The 13,719-nt window shown below is 47.6% G+C and overlaps 6 protein-coding genes across 6 annotated transcripts; 3 read left to right on the top strand and 3 right to left on the bottom strand.

Annotated features, from left to right (window-relative positions):
• Positions 1–208: 208 nt before the first annotated feature.
• On the bottom strand, positions 209–1,673 carry LACBIDRAFT_159402 (uncharacterized protein; the record flags this gene model as incomplete). The annotated part of the gene is made up of 9 exons (XM_001880625.1): positions 209–520; positions 568–685; positions 738–820; positions 868–946; positions 1,002–1,298; positions 1,354–1,409; positions 1,469–1,486; positions 1,535–1,563; positions 1,616–1,673. Coding segments are annotated over 9 exons (1,050 nt in total), but the record flags the coding sequence as incomplete, so codon positions are not given.
• A 470-nt stretch (positions 1,674–2,143) lies between these two features.
• On the top strand, positions 2,144–4,002 carry LACBIDRAFT_184877 (uncharacterized protein; the record flags this gene model as incomplete). The annotated part of the gene is made up of 9 exons (XM_001880862.1): positions 2,144–2,279; positions 2,336–2,565; positions 2,624–2,730; positions 2,762–3,038; positions 3,109–3,254; positions 3,314–3,378; positions 3,434–3,517; positions 3,579–3,761; positions 3,815–4,002. 9 exons carry the CDS (start codon positions 2,144–2,146, stop codon positions 4,000–4,002), a joined length of 1,416 nt encoding a protein of 471 aa, XP_001880897.1.
• Positions 4,003–4,765: 763 nt separating this feature from the next.
• On the bottom strand, positions 4,766–5,663 carry LACBIDRAFT_144334 (uncharacterized protein; the record flags this gene model as incomplete). Its single annotated transcript, XM_001880624.1, has 3 exons — positions 4,766–4,981; positions 5,035–5,482; positions 5,536–5,663. Coding segments are annotated over 3 exons (792 nt in total), but the record flags the coding sequence as incomplete, so codon positions are not given.
• Positions 5,664–6,699: 1,036 nt separating this feature from the next.
• On the top strand, positions 6,700–9,779 carry LACBIDRAFT_184863 (uncharacterized protein; the record flags this gene model as incomplete). The annotated part of the gene is made up of 14 exons (XM_001880861.1): positions 6,700–6,872; positions 6,923–7,010; positions 7,143–7,512; positions 7,564–7,625; positions 7,677–7,834; positions 7,886–7,996; positions 8,043–8,136; positions 8,186–8,393; positions 8,446–8,524; positions 8,582–8,618; positions 8,671–8,859; positions 8,912–9,031; positions 9,088–9,181; positions 9,238–9,779. Exons 1-14 carry the CDS (start codon positions 6,715–6,717, stop codon positions 9,777–9,779), a joined length of 2,310 nt encoding a protein of 769 aa, XP_001880896.1. The 5' UTR covers positions 6,700–6,714.
• Positions 9,780–10,529: 750 nt separating this feature from the next.
• Positions 10,530–11,612, top strand: LACBIDRAFT_297089 (uncharacterized protein; the record flags this gene model as incomplete). Its single annotated transcript, XM_001880860.1, has 2 exons — positions 10,530–10,631; positions 10,713–11,612. 2 exons carry the CDS (start codon positions 10,530–10,532, stop codon positions 11,610–11,612), a joined length of 1,002 nt encoding a protein of 333 aa, XP_001880895.1.
• Positions 11,613–12,203: 591 nt separating this feature from the next.
• Positions 12,204–13,591, bottom strand: LACBIDRAFT_249888 (uncharacterized protein; the record flags this gene model as incomplete). The annotated part of the gene is made up of 10 exons (XM_001880623.1): positions 12,204–12,335; positions 12,389–12,415; positions 12,467–12,556; positions 12,596–12,722; positions 12,784–12,836; positions 12,901–12,953; positions 13,012–13,041; positions 13,095–13,204; positions 13,271–13,330; positions 13,383–13,591. The coding sequence occupies 10 exons, from the start codon at positions 13,589–13,591 to the stop codon at positions 12,204–12,206; spliced, it is 891 nt and encodes a 296-aa protein (XP_001880658.1).
• Positions 13,592–13,719: the final 128 nt, after the last annotated feature.

Genomic DNA, 13,719 nt, shown 5'->3' with positions numbered 1-13,719 from the left:
CAAAGAAGTTTGGACTAGCCGGGAAAGACCTTGCACGCACATCCACAATGTCACTCTCCTCGAACTCTGCCTCGTCCACAACAGCTGGACGAGGATCGACATCCTCCTTCTTCGGGGGAAGCAGTGGGGCAAGTTTCTGCGAAAGAAGCTTGTTAATAATCTCATTAAGTTTGGACACCACCACACGTACAGTTAGATCAACAGTCTTGAGCCACTCATCGTCTGGCATCTCAATCTCCAGTACGATGAAGAGGTCCCCCTTTTCGTCAGGTCGTTTGTAGATAGGCATGCCCTCTCCACGGAGCACGATTGAGTCTTGGTGCTTGATAATTTTGCCAGGAGGGCTTGTAACTTTCACGCCACGGCCATCCAGGTGCGTGATTAGAATGCGAGAGAAGCCGAGGAGTGCTTCCGAAAGTGTTATTGATACATGGGCAAGTAGATCGTTTCCTGAACGTTCGAAAGATTCGTGCGGACTCGCTCTCAGGACGAATACGACATCGCCCGCGGGGACACCAGGCTGCAAATGGTTTGTCAGACGCCTTGGCCACAAAAAAATAACGCTACTTCTTGATCACCTGCCCCTGCTAGGACAATGCGCTGACGGTCTGCCATTCCTTTTTCCACAAAGATTTCTTGTCTTGTCTTTTCCTTGATGGTCTTATCACCTTTGCATTTTTTACATCTAAGATTCAACGTCATTTTTATAGGAAGCATAGTTTCGGCTTCTGCCATACCTTTCCTTCTCCTTGAGTTTCTCGCCGTGTCCCTTGCAATCGTGACATTGGATTCTTGATGTTCCTAGGCGCCCACTTGATATCTATAGATCTGTGAGTTGGGATCAGGACGATTTTCATGACAACCAACTTGTGTCTGGGCATATGTCCATCCTTTACCTTCGCAGGTTGAACATGATTTTGGTTTAGCATTTCCACGGGCGCCTGAACTGGGTAAACGAAATCGACGTCAGCCTGTTATTAACATATGGGACTCAAACCCACCCTTTGCACACGCCACACAAGATTTCTTTCTCCATGTTCATTTTGACGGACTTTCCGTTGTAAAGATCCTCCAAGGTCACATCATGAGGTATGAGAGAGTCCTCGCCTTTACCACGCCGCCTTCCTGAACCTGCTGGGCCGAAGTCGAATCCAAACATGGGAGCAGCGCCGCCTCCACCAAAGAATTGCGCGAATAGGTCTTCTGCGTTCATATGTGGGCCACCAGCGCCGGTCAAACCGTCCAACCCCTCTGAATCATATGCGGCTCGTGTTTGAGGATCACTAAGAATCTCGTACCTTTATAAAGAGTTCAAAGCAACAAATTGAGAGGAGGACTTGAGTAGAAACGTACGCGGCACCAATCTCCTGAAATTTTTGGCCTGCTTCTGGATCATTAATATTTTTATCCTATTGTAGGCCTATTGAGTAAAAGCCTCGAGGACAGGATGGGAACCGTTAAAACCCACTGGATGATGTTCTTTCGCCTAATTTGAGTTAGTATGCTTTCACACAGTGCACTTGAGCTATGGCACCTTTTTTCGGTAAGCCTTCTTGATTTCGTCTAGTGAATATACTTGAGGATCAAAGAGAAAAGTAATTTGTATGTGACGCACCTTCGCTCGCGTCTGGAGAGACGCCGAGAAGGTCGTAAAGTTCAGTATCAACGAGCATTGGTTTTCTGATCAATTCAACGCAGGGCTTATGACGCAGGCACCTACTTCTGAAGTGGAGATGAGGCAAGTTTCATACAAGTGCCAGCCTAAAACGTGCTATAAAACGACGGACGTGACATGTTGGTGTGCGTGACAAAAATTGTTTGAATTTCTTTCCTTCCTACTCCTGTCTTGCTCCCGTCATTGGCTTCCAAAAAGTGAGCATTGTCCTCTTACATTCTTCACCATGATGCTGTATTTATCTACATTGTCCGATTGGTCACGGCCATATTTGACGAAACACAACATACTGATTATTCTCTACCATTTCTCAATATCCCACTGTTCTGCATTACTGACGATCCGCCTCTCTTCCTTAGATGTCTTGAAGAAGTTCTTTTAAAACGCATTGTCTACATACAATTGTGCAGGCCCCCTCACCACTCCTCGATTAGACCTGATTGGTATACCTGTATCTAGCACAAGAAAATGAACTTTTATTTCGAAGCTGCCAAAACGTTGGATCGTCTCGATGCAAAACAAGGTTCGATAAAGGGTGTAATTGCTACACTTCCAGAGAACAATAGGAAGAGGACTGCCGCCCTCGTCATCGAGACGTTGAAATGTGAGATATTTCCTCCAAAGTAGCACATATCCGCCAAATACCAACTGTTGTTCTAGTCAAATCCGTTCTATCGGATGTGATTCGGGAATCAAAGCTCATGAAAGAAGAGCGGAAGTTGACTTCAATAAATCTTGCCTTGGTTCTGGTTCACGACTTGCTCCTGTCTCGAGGCATCCAAGCAGGTGACGGTCCTATCAAGCAGGCTGTGCTTCGTCACAAAACCCGACTGCACGGTGAACTTCAAAAGATTAAGATTAAGCGCGGTGCGACGTCCAGCCAGGATCTTGTCCAAACAGACCAACGAGCAGGTGGATATGTGACTGTTAGCAGGCATGAATTTGAAGGGTCTAACAAGTACAACAGCCAACATACCGCGGTATGCGCGAGTGAACACCTCCCTTTGGTCAATCGATGAAGCCATCAAATATTTCGTCTCGCAAGGGTACTCCTTGTCAAGTCCTTTCGAGTCCAGGCAAGTAAAGCATTAATTCATTCTCATCTCTGAATCATCTTGCCAACAGCAAAGGGTTCCAAAAAGATGCTCATATACCAAATCTTCTTGCCTTTTCGCCCAATGCCGCTCTTCAAGACGATCCAGCTTACAATTCTGGTAAAATTATCTTACAAGATAAAGCGTCGTGCTTTCCTGCTGTCGTTCTTTCGCCCCCATCGGAAGACAACAGCGTGGTCATTGATGCCACAGCTGCCCCGGGCAATAAGACCTCACACCTGAGCGCACTTATGGGTAATAAAGGAACGGTCAGTAATGCCCTACTGAATCGATTTCAGGGCTTTGACCGAGACGCAATCCCCTTTTCCATCTCCATAGCTCTATGCCTTTGAACGCGATCGAAAGCGTTTTTCAACCCTGAAAATGATGATTGGAAAAGCGGCCTGCAAGAATGTCACACCTGTGAACACAGACTTCCTGACAGTCGATCCTTCTGACCCAAAATACCTTCCAGTCACACATATGTTTGTGAATCACTTTCATACGTTGGGGTCCTTGAGTTGACACTATACTCCGATTGTAGCTTGCTGGATCCATCCTGTAGTGGTTCGGGCATCGTGAACCGACTTGATCATCTGCTCGAGGGAGGTACGGTGTCCGCAACTAAGTTACAAAGCATTGTTTAATTTGTTATGTGTTTTAGAGCCTGAAAGTGAGAAATCGCAACATGAGCGTCTTGACAAGCTAGCGGCTTTTCAGTTGCTGATGATAAAACATGCAATGAGGTGTAAGTGCGCCCCCGGAAAGCCTGACCTATCGTGGATTTGAAAATTTGGGGTGACCTCTAGTCCCCAACGTGAAGAAAATCGTGTATTCAACGTGCAGCATCCATGCTTCTGAAAACGAGCATGTGGTCCGCGATGCTCTCAGCTCCGACGAGGCTAAGGCCGGATCTTTCTCAATCGCCTCCCGAAATGAGGTGCTACCCGACTGGCCTCGAAGAGGTTTTGCCGAAGAAATGAACTCGACTGGTGACGTCGCACTTTTGATCGATTATATTTCAGGCTAATGTGCAGCTTTGCAGATGCTGCCTCTGCGTTGGTGCGATGCTTACCAGGAGAAGATGCCACGAATGGATTTTTTGTGTCCTGCTTTGTACGAGACCAAAATATCACACTAAAGCGGAAACAAGATCTGGTCTCCGAAATCGAGTCAAGTCCGCGCAAGGGCAAGAAGAAACGGAGGAAGAAGACAGAGCAGTGCGATGCTTAGGTGTTGGTTTGAACTCGCCCAAATGCTACATTTCAATGTGTAGACTAAGAATAATGCAAGAATAATGAAGACTGAGTGGGTTTATTAACGACCACCAACTTGTTGATTAGTTTGTGCCTCATCTGGAACGAAACAACGTAGAAATTGTGTGAAGGCAAAAACTATATACCTGGCATCGTCGATACTTAAAAGTTAACTGCTGAACGGCCAGATAAAGACAGAAGTCGGAATTACACATCAAAGGTCGGGCGAGCCTTGCGCGCTGGTTGAAATTGAATTTTTAGTGCTACGAAACGGTTAGAGGTGGATGGGAAGGGTGATCAGAAGCTTGGCTATGGTTAGCTGATTAGCTGAGTTGCTGAGCGTATTGGCCCTGATAATAAGACGCGTAGTTCGAGTATTCTTGGGGTTGATAACCTGCCGCCTGCGGGTAGCCCGCCCACTGTCCCCCCGTTGCTCCATACGCACCGGGAGCCCCGCCATAACCTGCTTGCGGAGGACGGTAACCTTGCTGCTGTTGATTATTGACAGGTTGCTGCCAAACCTCCGGACGACGCCATGGAGGAATATTCGACCCGCCGGCGGTAATGTCGTGACCCATGCTTGGCGCTGTCCAGGAAGATTTCATGACATCACCTGGCCCAGCACCCCCTTCTCCCAGTTCCGCCATCAGGCTTGCATACTCAGAATCAAATCCACCTCGGTTCATCGGCGGCGATTGGCCACCCATCGAAGGGGGAGCGTTGGGATCCTTATTGACAGTGCAATCACGAGCCATATGACCAGCACTGCCGCAAACACGACAAATGATGTTAGCAGTGAAGTTTCGCTGTTCAGGACAATCGTATTTGCGATGGCCCACACCACCGCAATTTTGACAGATCTGGTTCTCATCGTCACGAAGCGTTCCGTTCAAGGCAGCCAGCTCCCGCAGTTGATTACGTTTATGATCGTTTTGACCTTCCGGCGTAGACGCGGCCTATACGAAGAACTTAGATGGGCCCAATAATGGTCTATAAATTTATGACTTACCGTTTCGATAACTTTGTTGATCATTCGTACGCATGCGGCAACCTTTTCTTCAGTTTCCGCTAGAACAAGACAATGTAGATCTTCTTCCGCATCGTCAGCATACTGGTCAGGACGGGCTTTACCCTCCTTAACGCTTCCCTTGCCGCGAATGCTGATCTTTGCTCCACTTTCCCGCTCCATCTTCTTCAAGCTATTACCACGAGGTCCCACAAGTAAACCGAAAAAATTGATCTCCGGAAATTCCTTGACAGGGATATACACTTTGTCAGAAGGCCTTTGAGAACGTTTTTGCTGATGGTATTCAACGGGAGGGCGGAAATTAGGGTCATTTTTCATAGCTCGATCAACTAGTCGGATACGTTCATCCTCAAGCTTCTTACGGTAGCGAACTTCACGAGTGTTCGTTCGACGCCCGTGGGCGTCGTAGGTGGGAGGGGGGGAGGCGGACCTGACGAAGGCAATTGAGTATATGCGTGGTTGGAGAAGGGTAAGAATACGGACCTTTCACGCTCTGGAGGTATAAAATCATTCAACCTAAGTTTGCGATTAATTTCTTCAAGTCGAAGGTGGATGGCGTAATTGTCGAGCTGAGCCTGTGAAACACCAGCAGCAGAAATCGCAGTGGGTAAACCAGGAATCTCCGTTTTGGCATCACCCCAGCGGCTGCGTCTTTTTCGAGGAGCGTTGGGATCGACTGGAGTGAATTGCAATAGCAACAAGTTAAGGTTAGTCACGGTCAGCGTTAGTTTGATGTCAAGTCAGGAATCATCCGGGGTGTCTCGAATGTGAGTGCTTGCGATCAGAAAAGGTTGACTAATTCGCTGCGATAGATACCCGCGACAGTGCACAAAAAAAACAGCAGAGTCGTGGGATTCTGAGAACAATCTTCTTGCTTACCTTTTGGGTCCCCAACTGGGGACTCCTCTCTACCTCGCTTTCCAGGACTCTCGTTGTCGTGGTTATGCGAGCGGGGGTACACGGAGGGGGATGGTTGAGCTAGTTGAGGGGGAGGAGCATCGTCTGCAGGCGCAGGTCCAAAACGACGACGTGAACCAAGAGGAACTGAGAAAAAACTGATGTTGAACTACTGTGGAAACAAAAGAAGAAAAATGTGAGCGCATACCGTCGTTGGTTCCGGTTATTTGGCGTGTCGCTGGCCTCCACATCGTAAGTATGCAAGAAAATAGTTAGAGGAACGTGATGGTGGTAAGAAGAAAACAGCAGCTCAGACGGTTCCACGTTGACTTGCAAACTCCGCTGCTTACTCAGCTCATCGTAAAGATGACTTGACCAGTCAATACCGTCTTCACTTTCGACCACTAAGCGGGGTACAGAACCATAATGTCTGGAAAGCGTATTGCAGACGGTAAGTTATATCTCCTCAAACCTGCTTGAGTTTTAACCCATTTTGAAGGCTCACCGGAATCCTCGTATCCAACCAAGCGGGCCAGGCCTGACGATGACCGGAATGAATATCTTGATATTAACGATGAAGACGATGCAATTCCGCCCTCTCCTCCTGATACTTCTCTTGTACCTCGTGGTGCCACTATCAACTTCAGCGCTCTCACTCGCAAGCTAGCTGAGGCAAGACGAACCAAGGACTCGAAGGGGTCTGAGAACTTGTCTGCACTCGAAGTTCATCGTCGGCAGCAGGATAATCTCGTTTCTCACATCTTTATGGATCAAGACTTTTCGTGGTTGCACCTCAAGCCGGACCACGCTTCTCGTCCTCTATGGATTAGTCCCGAAGATGGGCACATTATCCTGGAAGCTTTTTCGCCAATCGCTGAGCAAGCTCAAGACTTCCTCACCGCCATCAGTGAACCCGTTAGCAGGTACGTGGCGGTTGTCAGCTCGTAGATAAGCGGGTCACACAGCCCACCAGACCGGCGTTTATTCATGAATACAAACTCACGTCCTACTCCCTGTACGCCGCTGTTTCTGTTGGGCTCCAGACGGAAGATATCATTGAAGTCTGTGCAAATCATCAAATTCATTAGTATTCAGTGCTGATTGTATCTACCAATCCAAGGTTCTGAATCGCCTATCTAAGGCGAGTAGGCCGTGAGCTTGTGAGAATTGAATTGTAAACGCACTCAATTTAGGTCCCCGTTCCAGACAGCATAACGTCTTTCATTCGCGAGCGCACTCTAAGCTACGGAAAAGTCAAACTTGTATTGAAACATAACAAATATTTCGTGGAATCAAGTCACCCTGAAACACTTCAGCTATTGCTGAAGGACAAGGTCATTCGTGAAGCTCGTTTGTTCTCTGTCCAGGCCGATAGCAGCATTAAAAGTGCTACTTTTACGACATCTAAAGCCCCCGTCAGAGGCAACTTGGTTATTCCTGGGACGAAGGAAGCAGAAAAGAAAGGTGACACGATCACGAACAAATTTGGGATTCCTGGCGGTCCGACGCCTCATGGCGCGAGCGATGCGGAGCTATTCACCTCGGTGGTGGGTGTTGATGCGGGTACGTTTGCTGATATCTTTACTTTCGTCGTCAATCTACATTTCTCTTTAGATGAAATTGACGAGGATGACGAGAACGTTCACGCCTTTGAGATCCACGATGCAAAAATTGACGTTCGTGACCTCTGTCGCGTTTTTACATACCGTCTAATATAACGTTTGTAGGATGTCAAGAAGCGTTGCAACGAGCTTGAATATCCGATGCTGGAGGAGTACGACTTCCGGAACGATACGGTTAACGCAAATCTCGACATTGACTTGAAGCCTGCAACTGTCATTCGACCATATCAAGAGACAAGCTTGAGTAAGATGTTCGGTAATGGGTATGTGCAGTACTCCAGTTATTTTACAGATATTGAACTGGCAAATAATAGTCGTGCTCGCTCTGGGATTATAGTGCTTCCTTGTGGAGCGGGAAAGACGCTTGTTGGTATCACCGCTGCATGTACCATTAAAAAGTCGTGTCTGGTACTCTGCACTTCCTCGTAAGCCTTCGTTTATCCCTCGCACCAACATCTGACTCCCGTTCAGTGTTTCAGTGATGCAGTGGAAGCAGCAATTCATGCAATGGTCAAATGTCACCGATCGACAAATTGCGGTGTTCACAGCAGATCAGAAGGAAAAGGTTGCTTTATGTCATCTAACCGCATGATCTTTTCTGATCAGGTCTCAAGTTTGCTGGGGACAGCGGAATTGTCGTGTCGACATACTCGATGGTAGCGAATACTCATAACAGATCCCATGAATCTAAGAAGATGATGGAGTTCCTCACGTCGAGGGAGTGGGGCTTTATCCTCCTCGATGAAGTTCACGTAGTTCCTGCAGTGATGTTTCGCCGAGTGGTCACAACCATTAAGGCGCACTCAAAACTCGGCCTTACAGGTTCGTTCCAACGTTACATGTTGAGATATTATGATCATCCCCTCCGCGTTAGCCACCCTTGTCCGCGAGGATGATAAGATAGCAGACCTGAATTACATGATTGGACCGAAACTCTATGAGGCTAATTGGATGTGAGTTTCTGATTCTTCCACGATACGTCATGATCTGCAGCTTACCTAAGGTAACAGGGATCTCGCCGCAAAAGGACACATCGCAAATGTTCAGGTACAACTTGGCATCAATTCTCCTAATAAAAAAAATAACTGCCCCTGTCCAGTGTGCGGAAGTATGGTGTCCAATGACACCAGAATTCTACCGGGAGTATCTCCGGGAGCAGTCACGAAAACGGATGTTATTATATTGCATGAACCCTAACAAGTTTCAGGCATGCCAATTTCTCGTTAAGTACCATGAAGGCAGAGGAGATAAGGTCATTGTGTTTTCTGACAACGTCTACGCTTTGGAGGTAATTAAATTGTCTTCTTTGGCATTCGAGACGCGTATTCACTTATATATAGGCATACGCAAAGCGCCTGCACAAATTATACATCCATGGTGGGACAAGCCAGGTAGAGCGCATGCGGATTTTGCAATGGTTCCAACACAGTCCCGAAGTCAACACGATTTTCTTGTCCAAAGTAAGTGACACATTTTGCCTTTCCAGACTTACAATAAAACCCCTCCTTTACGCCAGGTTGGAGATACATCAATCGACTTGCCAGAAGCCACATGTCTCATCCAGATATCATCTCATTTTGGGTCACGTCGTCAAGAGGCCCAGCGCTTGGGTAAGTTTAACTGATGCCAGCCCCCATCCTTCCCTATCTTACCATCAGCACTATAGGTCGTATCCTCCGCGCTAAACGGAGGAATGACGAAGGATTCAATGCATTTTTCTACTCACTAGTCTCCAAGGACACACAAGAGATGTATTACAGCACTAAACGCCAACAGTTTCTAATTGATCAAGGCTATGCTTTCAAAGTCATAACTCATCTCGATGGTCTTGAAGACCTCCCAGATCTGGTCTACAAAACTCGGGACGAACAAATCGAGCTCATATCCTCAGTGTTGCTGGCTAACGAAAGCGAGGCAGATCTGGGATCAGACATTCGAGCAGCAGAAGGAGACCTGGCCGGCACGGTTACATCCAAAGATTTCGGTCCTGCCGGACCTAGCAGGTTCCCAACTGCCCATCGCACCACAGGCTCCCTCACAGCCCTCAGCGGTGCTCAGCATATGTCTTACATCGAGCAAAATAAATCAGCGAATAAGAAACTGGCACGCGAAGCAGCTCCCCGACATAAACTTTTTGCCAAGCGCGATAAAGAGAAGGCTGCAGCGAAGAAGGAGGCTAAGGAAGCACGGGCGCGGGTACAGGACTGAGCTGACGGTTCCCTCTCCGGATCCGGTATAATTCGGCGAAAATAAATATAATCTATACAATTTGGTCGGGAATTGGCCCCATGTGATGAGTGATCGTGATAACCTTTCCTCCGAAACCTCATGCTCTTCATGTCTTAATCAGCATGTGCGCGATTGGTTCGCTTTTGGGTCCACCCCCTGTCGATGTACAGGAGTCGACTGCCCGCCTTTTTTCTCTCTCTCCCAGCCCCAATAAGATTCAGAAAAGACTTTGGAGACTCAAGCCTTGTCATGGCACAACGTCAAAGGTCTTTAACGGCGTGAGTGTGAGTTGTGGAACATTTTCTGAGAGACAAGAATCTGTTTGACTTTGTATGTACAGTAGGTCGTGTTGTTATGATCGTCATACCATGCTCGTAAGGACATGTATGCGTCAGGGACTCGCTCAAAACCATCGAAATTTCACTCAAGCAGGGATTGTGAAGGTGAAGGAAAGACAAGCCCATTTTTTGAAGCACAAGAGAGCAGGTCGCTGCCTTGTAAAAATAGGCGTGAAGACAGAAAAATTGTGGGGTAGTGTTTTGCCAGAGGGGCGTGCATATATCTGCCGGCCAGGCCCACGGCTCGATCGATTTAGGTCCCCAATATGGTGCGACATGATCCCATTTGCCCGATGCGCATCGTCGGAGGTCCCTTTATATGTTTCCTGCTCTGAAGTCCAGGAAACATCTTTTCCTCCGCATTTCTAGGTCGACGAACCCCGCCTACTAAATGTCGTCGAAGCGAGGCCGCAAGCGAAACGACAATCTCCCGCCTAATCGTGCTAGAGATGTCCAGCGTGCATTCAGAGCACGACGCGCTGCTCATTTGCAGGTATGAAATTATCCCCGCCTCCGAGCGATGTGAAATTCATTCAATTCCATTTCTCTCTTTGCAAATCTTTTCCGAGTTTAGGCTTTAGAGCAGAGAGTGTCAGAGCTCGAGGAAGAGAATTCTTGTCTTCGCCAGGCTCTCAACCTTCCACCTTCAAGTCGGCCACCCCTCGGAAAAGGACCAACGGGTAAAGATAAACCGAAGATGTACGACGGAAGCAGCACACAGTCGTTGAGCTTCCACTCGAGTCGAGAATCATCGACCGCAGATTCTCCTACATCTCGAGAAAGTTCCGTGTCGCCTTCTGGGATCGCCTCACTGTCCTCCCGGCCCATGCACGTTATCGAGTCGCAGTCATGGGACGACTCATTGCTACTCGACGAACAACCCCACCCATCATCTGACGTTACCAGCCCTCCCGAATCATCATATTCCATGGCCCCCATGTCGGCACCATTACCACTGAAATCAGTTCAATATTCATCCTACGCAAACTCGATTGCCTCATCGTCACGAAACTCGCTCTCATCAAATAATTTATACATGGGAAACGCAAGCCACTACGCGCACAATGCTGACAGGCCATTGTCCACCAGTTATGGTGGTCACAGCTTCCCCATGCGGACCGATTTGCGCGAAGAGGTGTCTCGCGCTCAATATTCGTATGCAGAAACGTCCTTCCAGTCTCACGATCCCAATGTCCACAGTCCCAACATGCACAGTCAAAGCCCATCTCCAAATTTCCATTCGCATTCTCAGCATAATTCACAGCGTGATTCCCCTATGCCATATCCCCACAAGCGAAGCCTGACCGATCCTCACGGCTTTTCAATCAACCAAGGATTCCCACATCTTCCCAACCCCGTTCAACTACAGGTCAATCCTCGACCACCCGACTTTACTCGACAGGCTGACATGGGTCACTCTGTCTCCAGATCTCCGGCATATGGGCCTGATGGACGCCTGAACTCGATAGCTTGAGGCAACTGTGTATTATGCATGCTTTCGCGTTCGTAGGATTCCCCCCACCACATTGGACTGGACAATACAATAAACTGTCAATTGCTAAATTTAAATTTGTATCGCTATTCACCCGCAATATATACCTAGAAATGTATAAGCAACACTTCTACCTTACTTGCTACCCTACTTTACTTTGCCTTAGGCTCGTCTTATACATTATGCAGGGATATTTGTTGCTTGGACTTGAAAATCACTCATGATCATGATATATGCAAGGCACAATGCATGAGGCCTCAAGCGGCCTTGAGGCCTCGCAAGGACAACCATCAAAATTCTTGAAATTTAACGGCCCCACAGCGATTGAAAAATCATATCTCTGAATCTCTGGGTTTGTTGCGAATGATTAATGCGAGACGGCGTAGCCGCCTCAGCTTTCCGGAGCTCCAAGGCGCGGAATAATTTGGTCAAGTACAGCTGATGCTGGAAAGAACCCTTTATTTGCCGGCAACGGGTGACCATGATTATGTCCGAACATGCAGGCAGGCACATTTTGTTACAATGGGCCAAAGGTGGTACGAGAACATGAGATCAAAGACCATCAGATTGATTTTAAATTTGAGGTTGGAGGGTACACCAATCCACCTTCCCCTCAGACCCGTACCTCTGCACCAGCCATCTATTGGCCTCTTTGAAATGGCCGTTCCCGAGGAATCCTTTATTGGCGGAGAAGGGGGAGGGGTGCTAATATTTTTGTTTCAGAAAATTGAAGTTAAACTCAGTGATATAATACTCACAGCGCTGGTAAGGATAAGGTGCTTTATCTATTTTGGGTGAGACCGGTCAGTAAGGAGAAGAATGGACTGCCAGCTGACCTTGTTCAATTTAGCTACCCTTTTTGCTGCCCAGCTACCCCAAGCAAGGAAAACAACGCCTCGGCCAACTCCGTTGTCAGGTCCATCACTCTCTGCGTTCGGAAGGTTCGCGCCGCCATATCTGTCGACCACATCAATTACTTTATCTGTAAATTGTTCCCAACCCTTATTTGAATGAGATCCCGCATTGTTAGCCTGAACGGTCAGACAGGTATTCAACATCAGTACACCGTTGTTAGCCCAACTCGAGAGATTTCTGTTGTGTAGGATTAATCATTGATGGTCAGTTAGTTACATTAGCAGGTAAGATTTCTCACCCGTGTTTAGGCGGTTCAAACTCGGGATACTCAGCCTTCAGTTCCGCATAAATCTTCAAATTATGAACCATTAGAGCTGGGCACTAGTAAAAAACAGTGGCGAGGGAATGTGCTCACGTTTCTCAAAGACGGGGGAATCCCTACGCCGACCGGAACCGAAAAACAAAGCCCTGCCCGCACATCATGGTCAGGCTTCAACTCAAGGCTCAAGGGATAAGGGCTACAGACCATGTGCTTGACCCGCCCCATGGTATGGATCTGCCTCATCCTGGGTCAGGAGTCATCAAAGTTCGGAACGGTAGTGCACTAACCTTGACCAATGATAACGACCTTAATTTTTCCCAATGGTGTATCCGACCATTTGTAAATGTTTTTTGCTGAAGGAAGTTGGCTTTTAGACAGAGGTTTTTTATTGGATGGACTGAACGCACGTGAGGGATAGACATTGCGTGGAATATCATCCATTCCCTTAATACCCGCATCCCACAAGAATTGCTTCAAGTTTATAAAGTATGGCTTTTTGATCTCGTCTTTCAAAAGCTTCAGCCTGACAGGAGTTTTTGTTGGTTATTTTGAAAAACGGAGGCGACAGTACGCACCAACTCTTTCCCATCATTTCACACTCGAGCTGGAGAAGCTTCCTTTCGTTGTCAGATAGAGACTCTTGAAAGGCGGACAGAGAAAAAGGTATCGAATTCAGTCGCTGGATGCCACTACTTTTAGAATTGGTTCCTGACGCCGTGATCTTGAGCTTCTTTATGGATTGTCCACTGCCAGTGGACTTCTTCCCTTGTGAACCTGAGAACATGTCCTGGAGCGTAAGCTGTCGCTTAACCGCCCCCGTTGATGTCGTTCCTTTGGCCACCGTGTCTTCAATTGTCGACGTGGCATTTTCGCTTTTCTCGGAGATTTTGGTAGGTCTATGCGCGGAGTCGA

Source organism: Laccaria bicolor, genomic scaffold, assembly GCF_000143565.1.
Source record: "Laccaria bicolor S238N-H82 LACBIscaffold_11 genomic scaffold, whole genome shotgun sequence".
NCBI classification, from domain to species: Eukaryota; Fungi; Basidiomycota; class Agaricomycetes; order Agaricales; family Hydnangiaceae; genus Laccaria; species Laccaria bicolor.
Note: the sequence above shows the minus strand (reverse complement) of the source record. Positions and strands in the feature narration are given on the sequence as shown.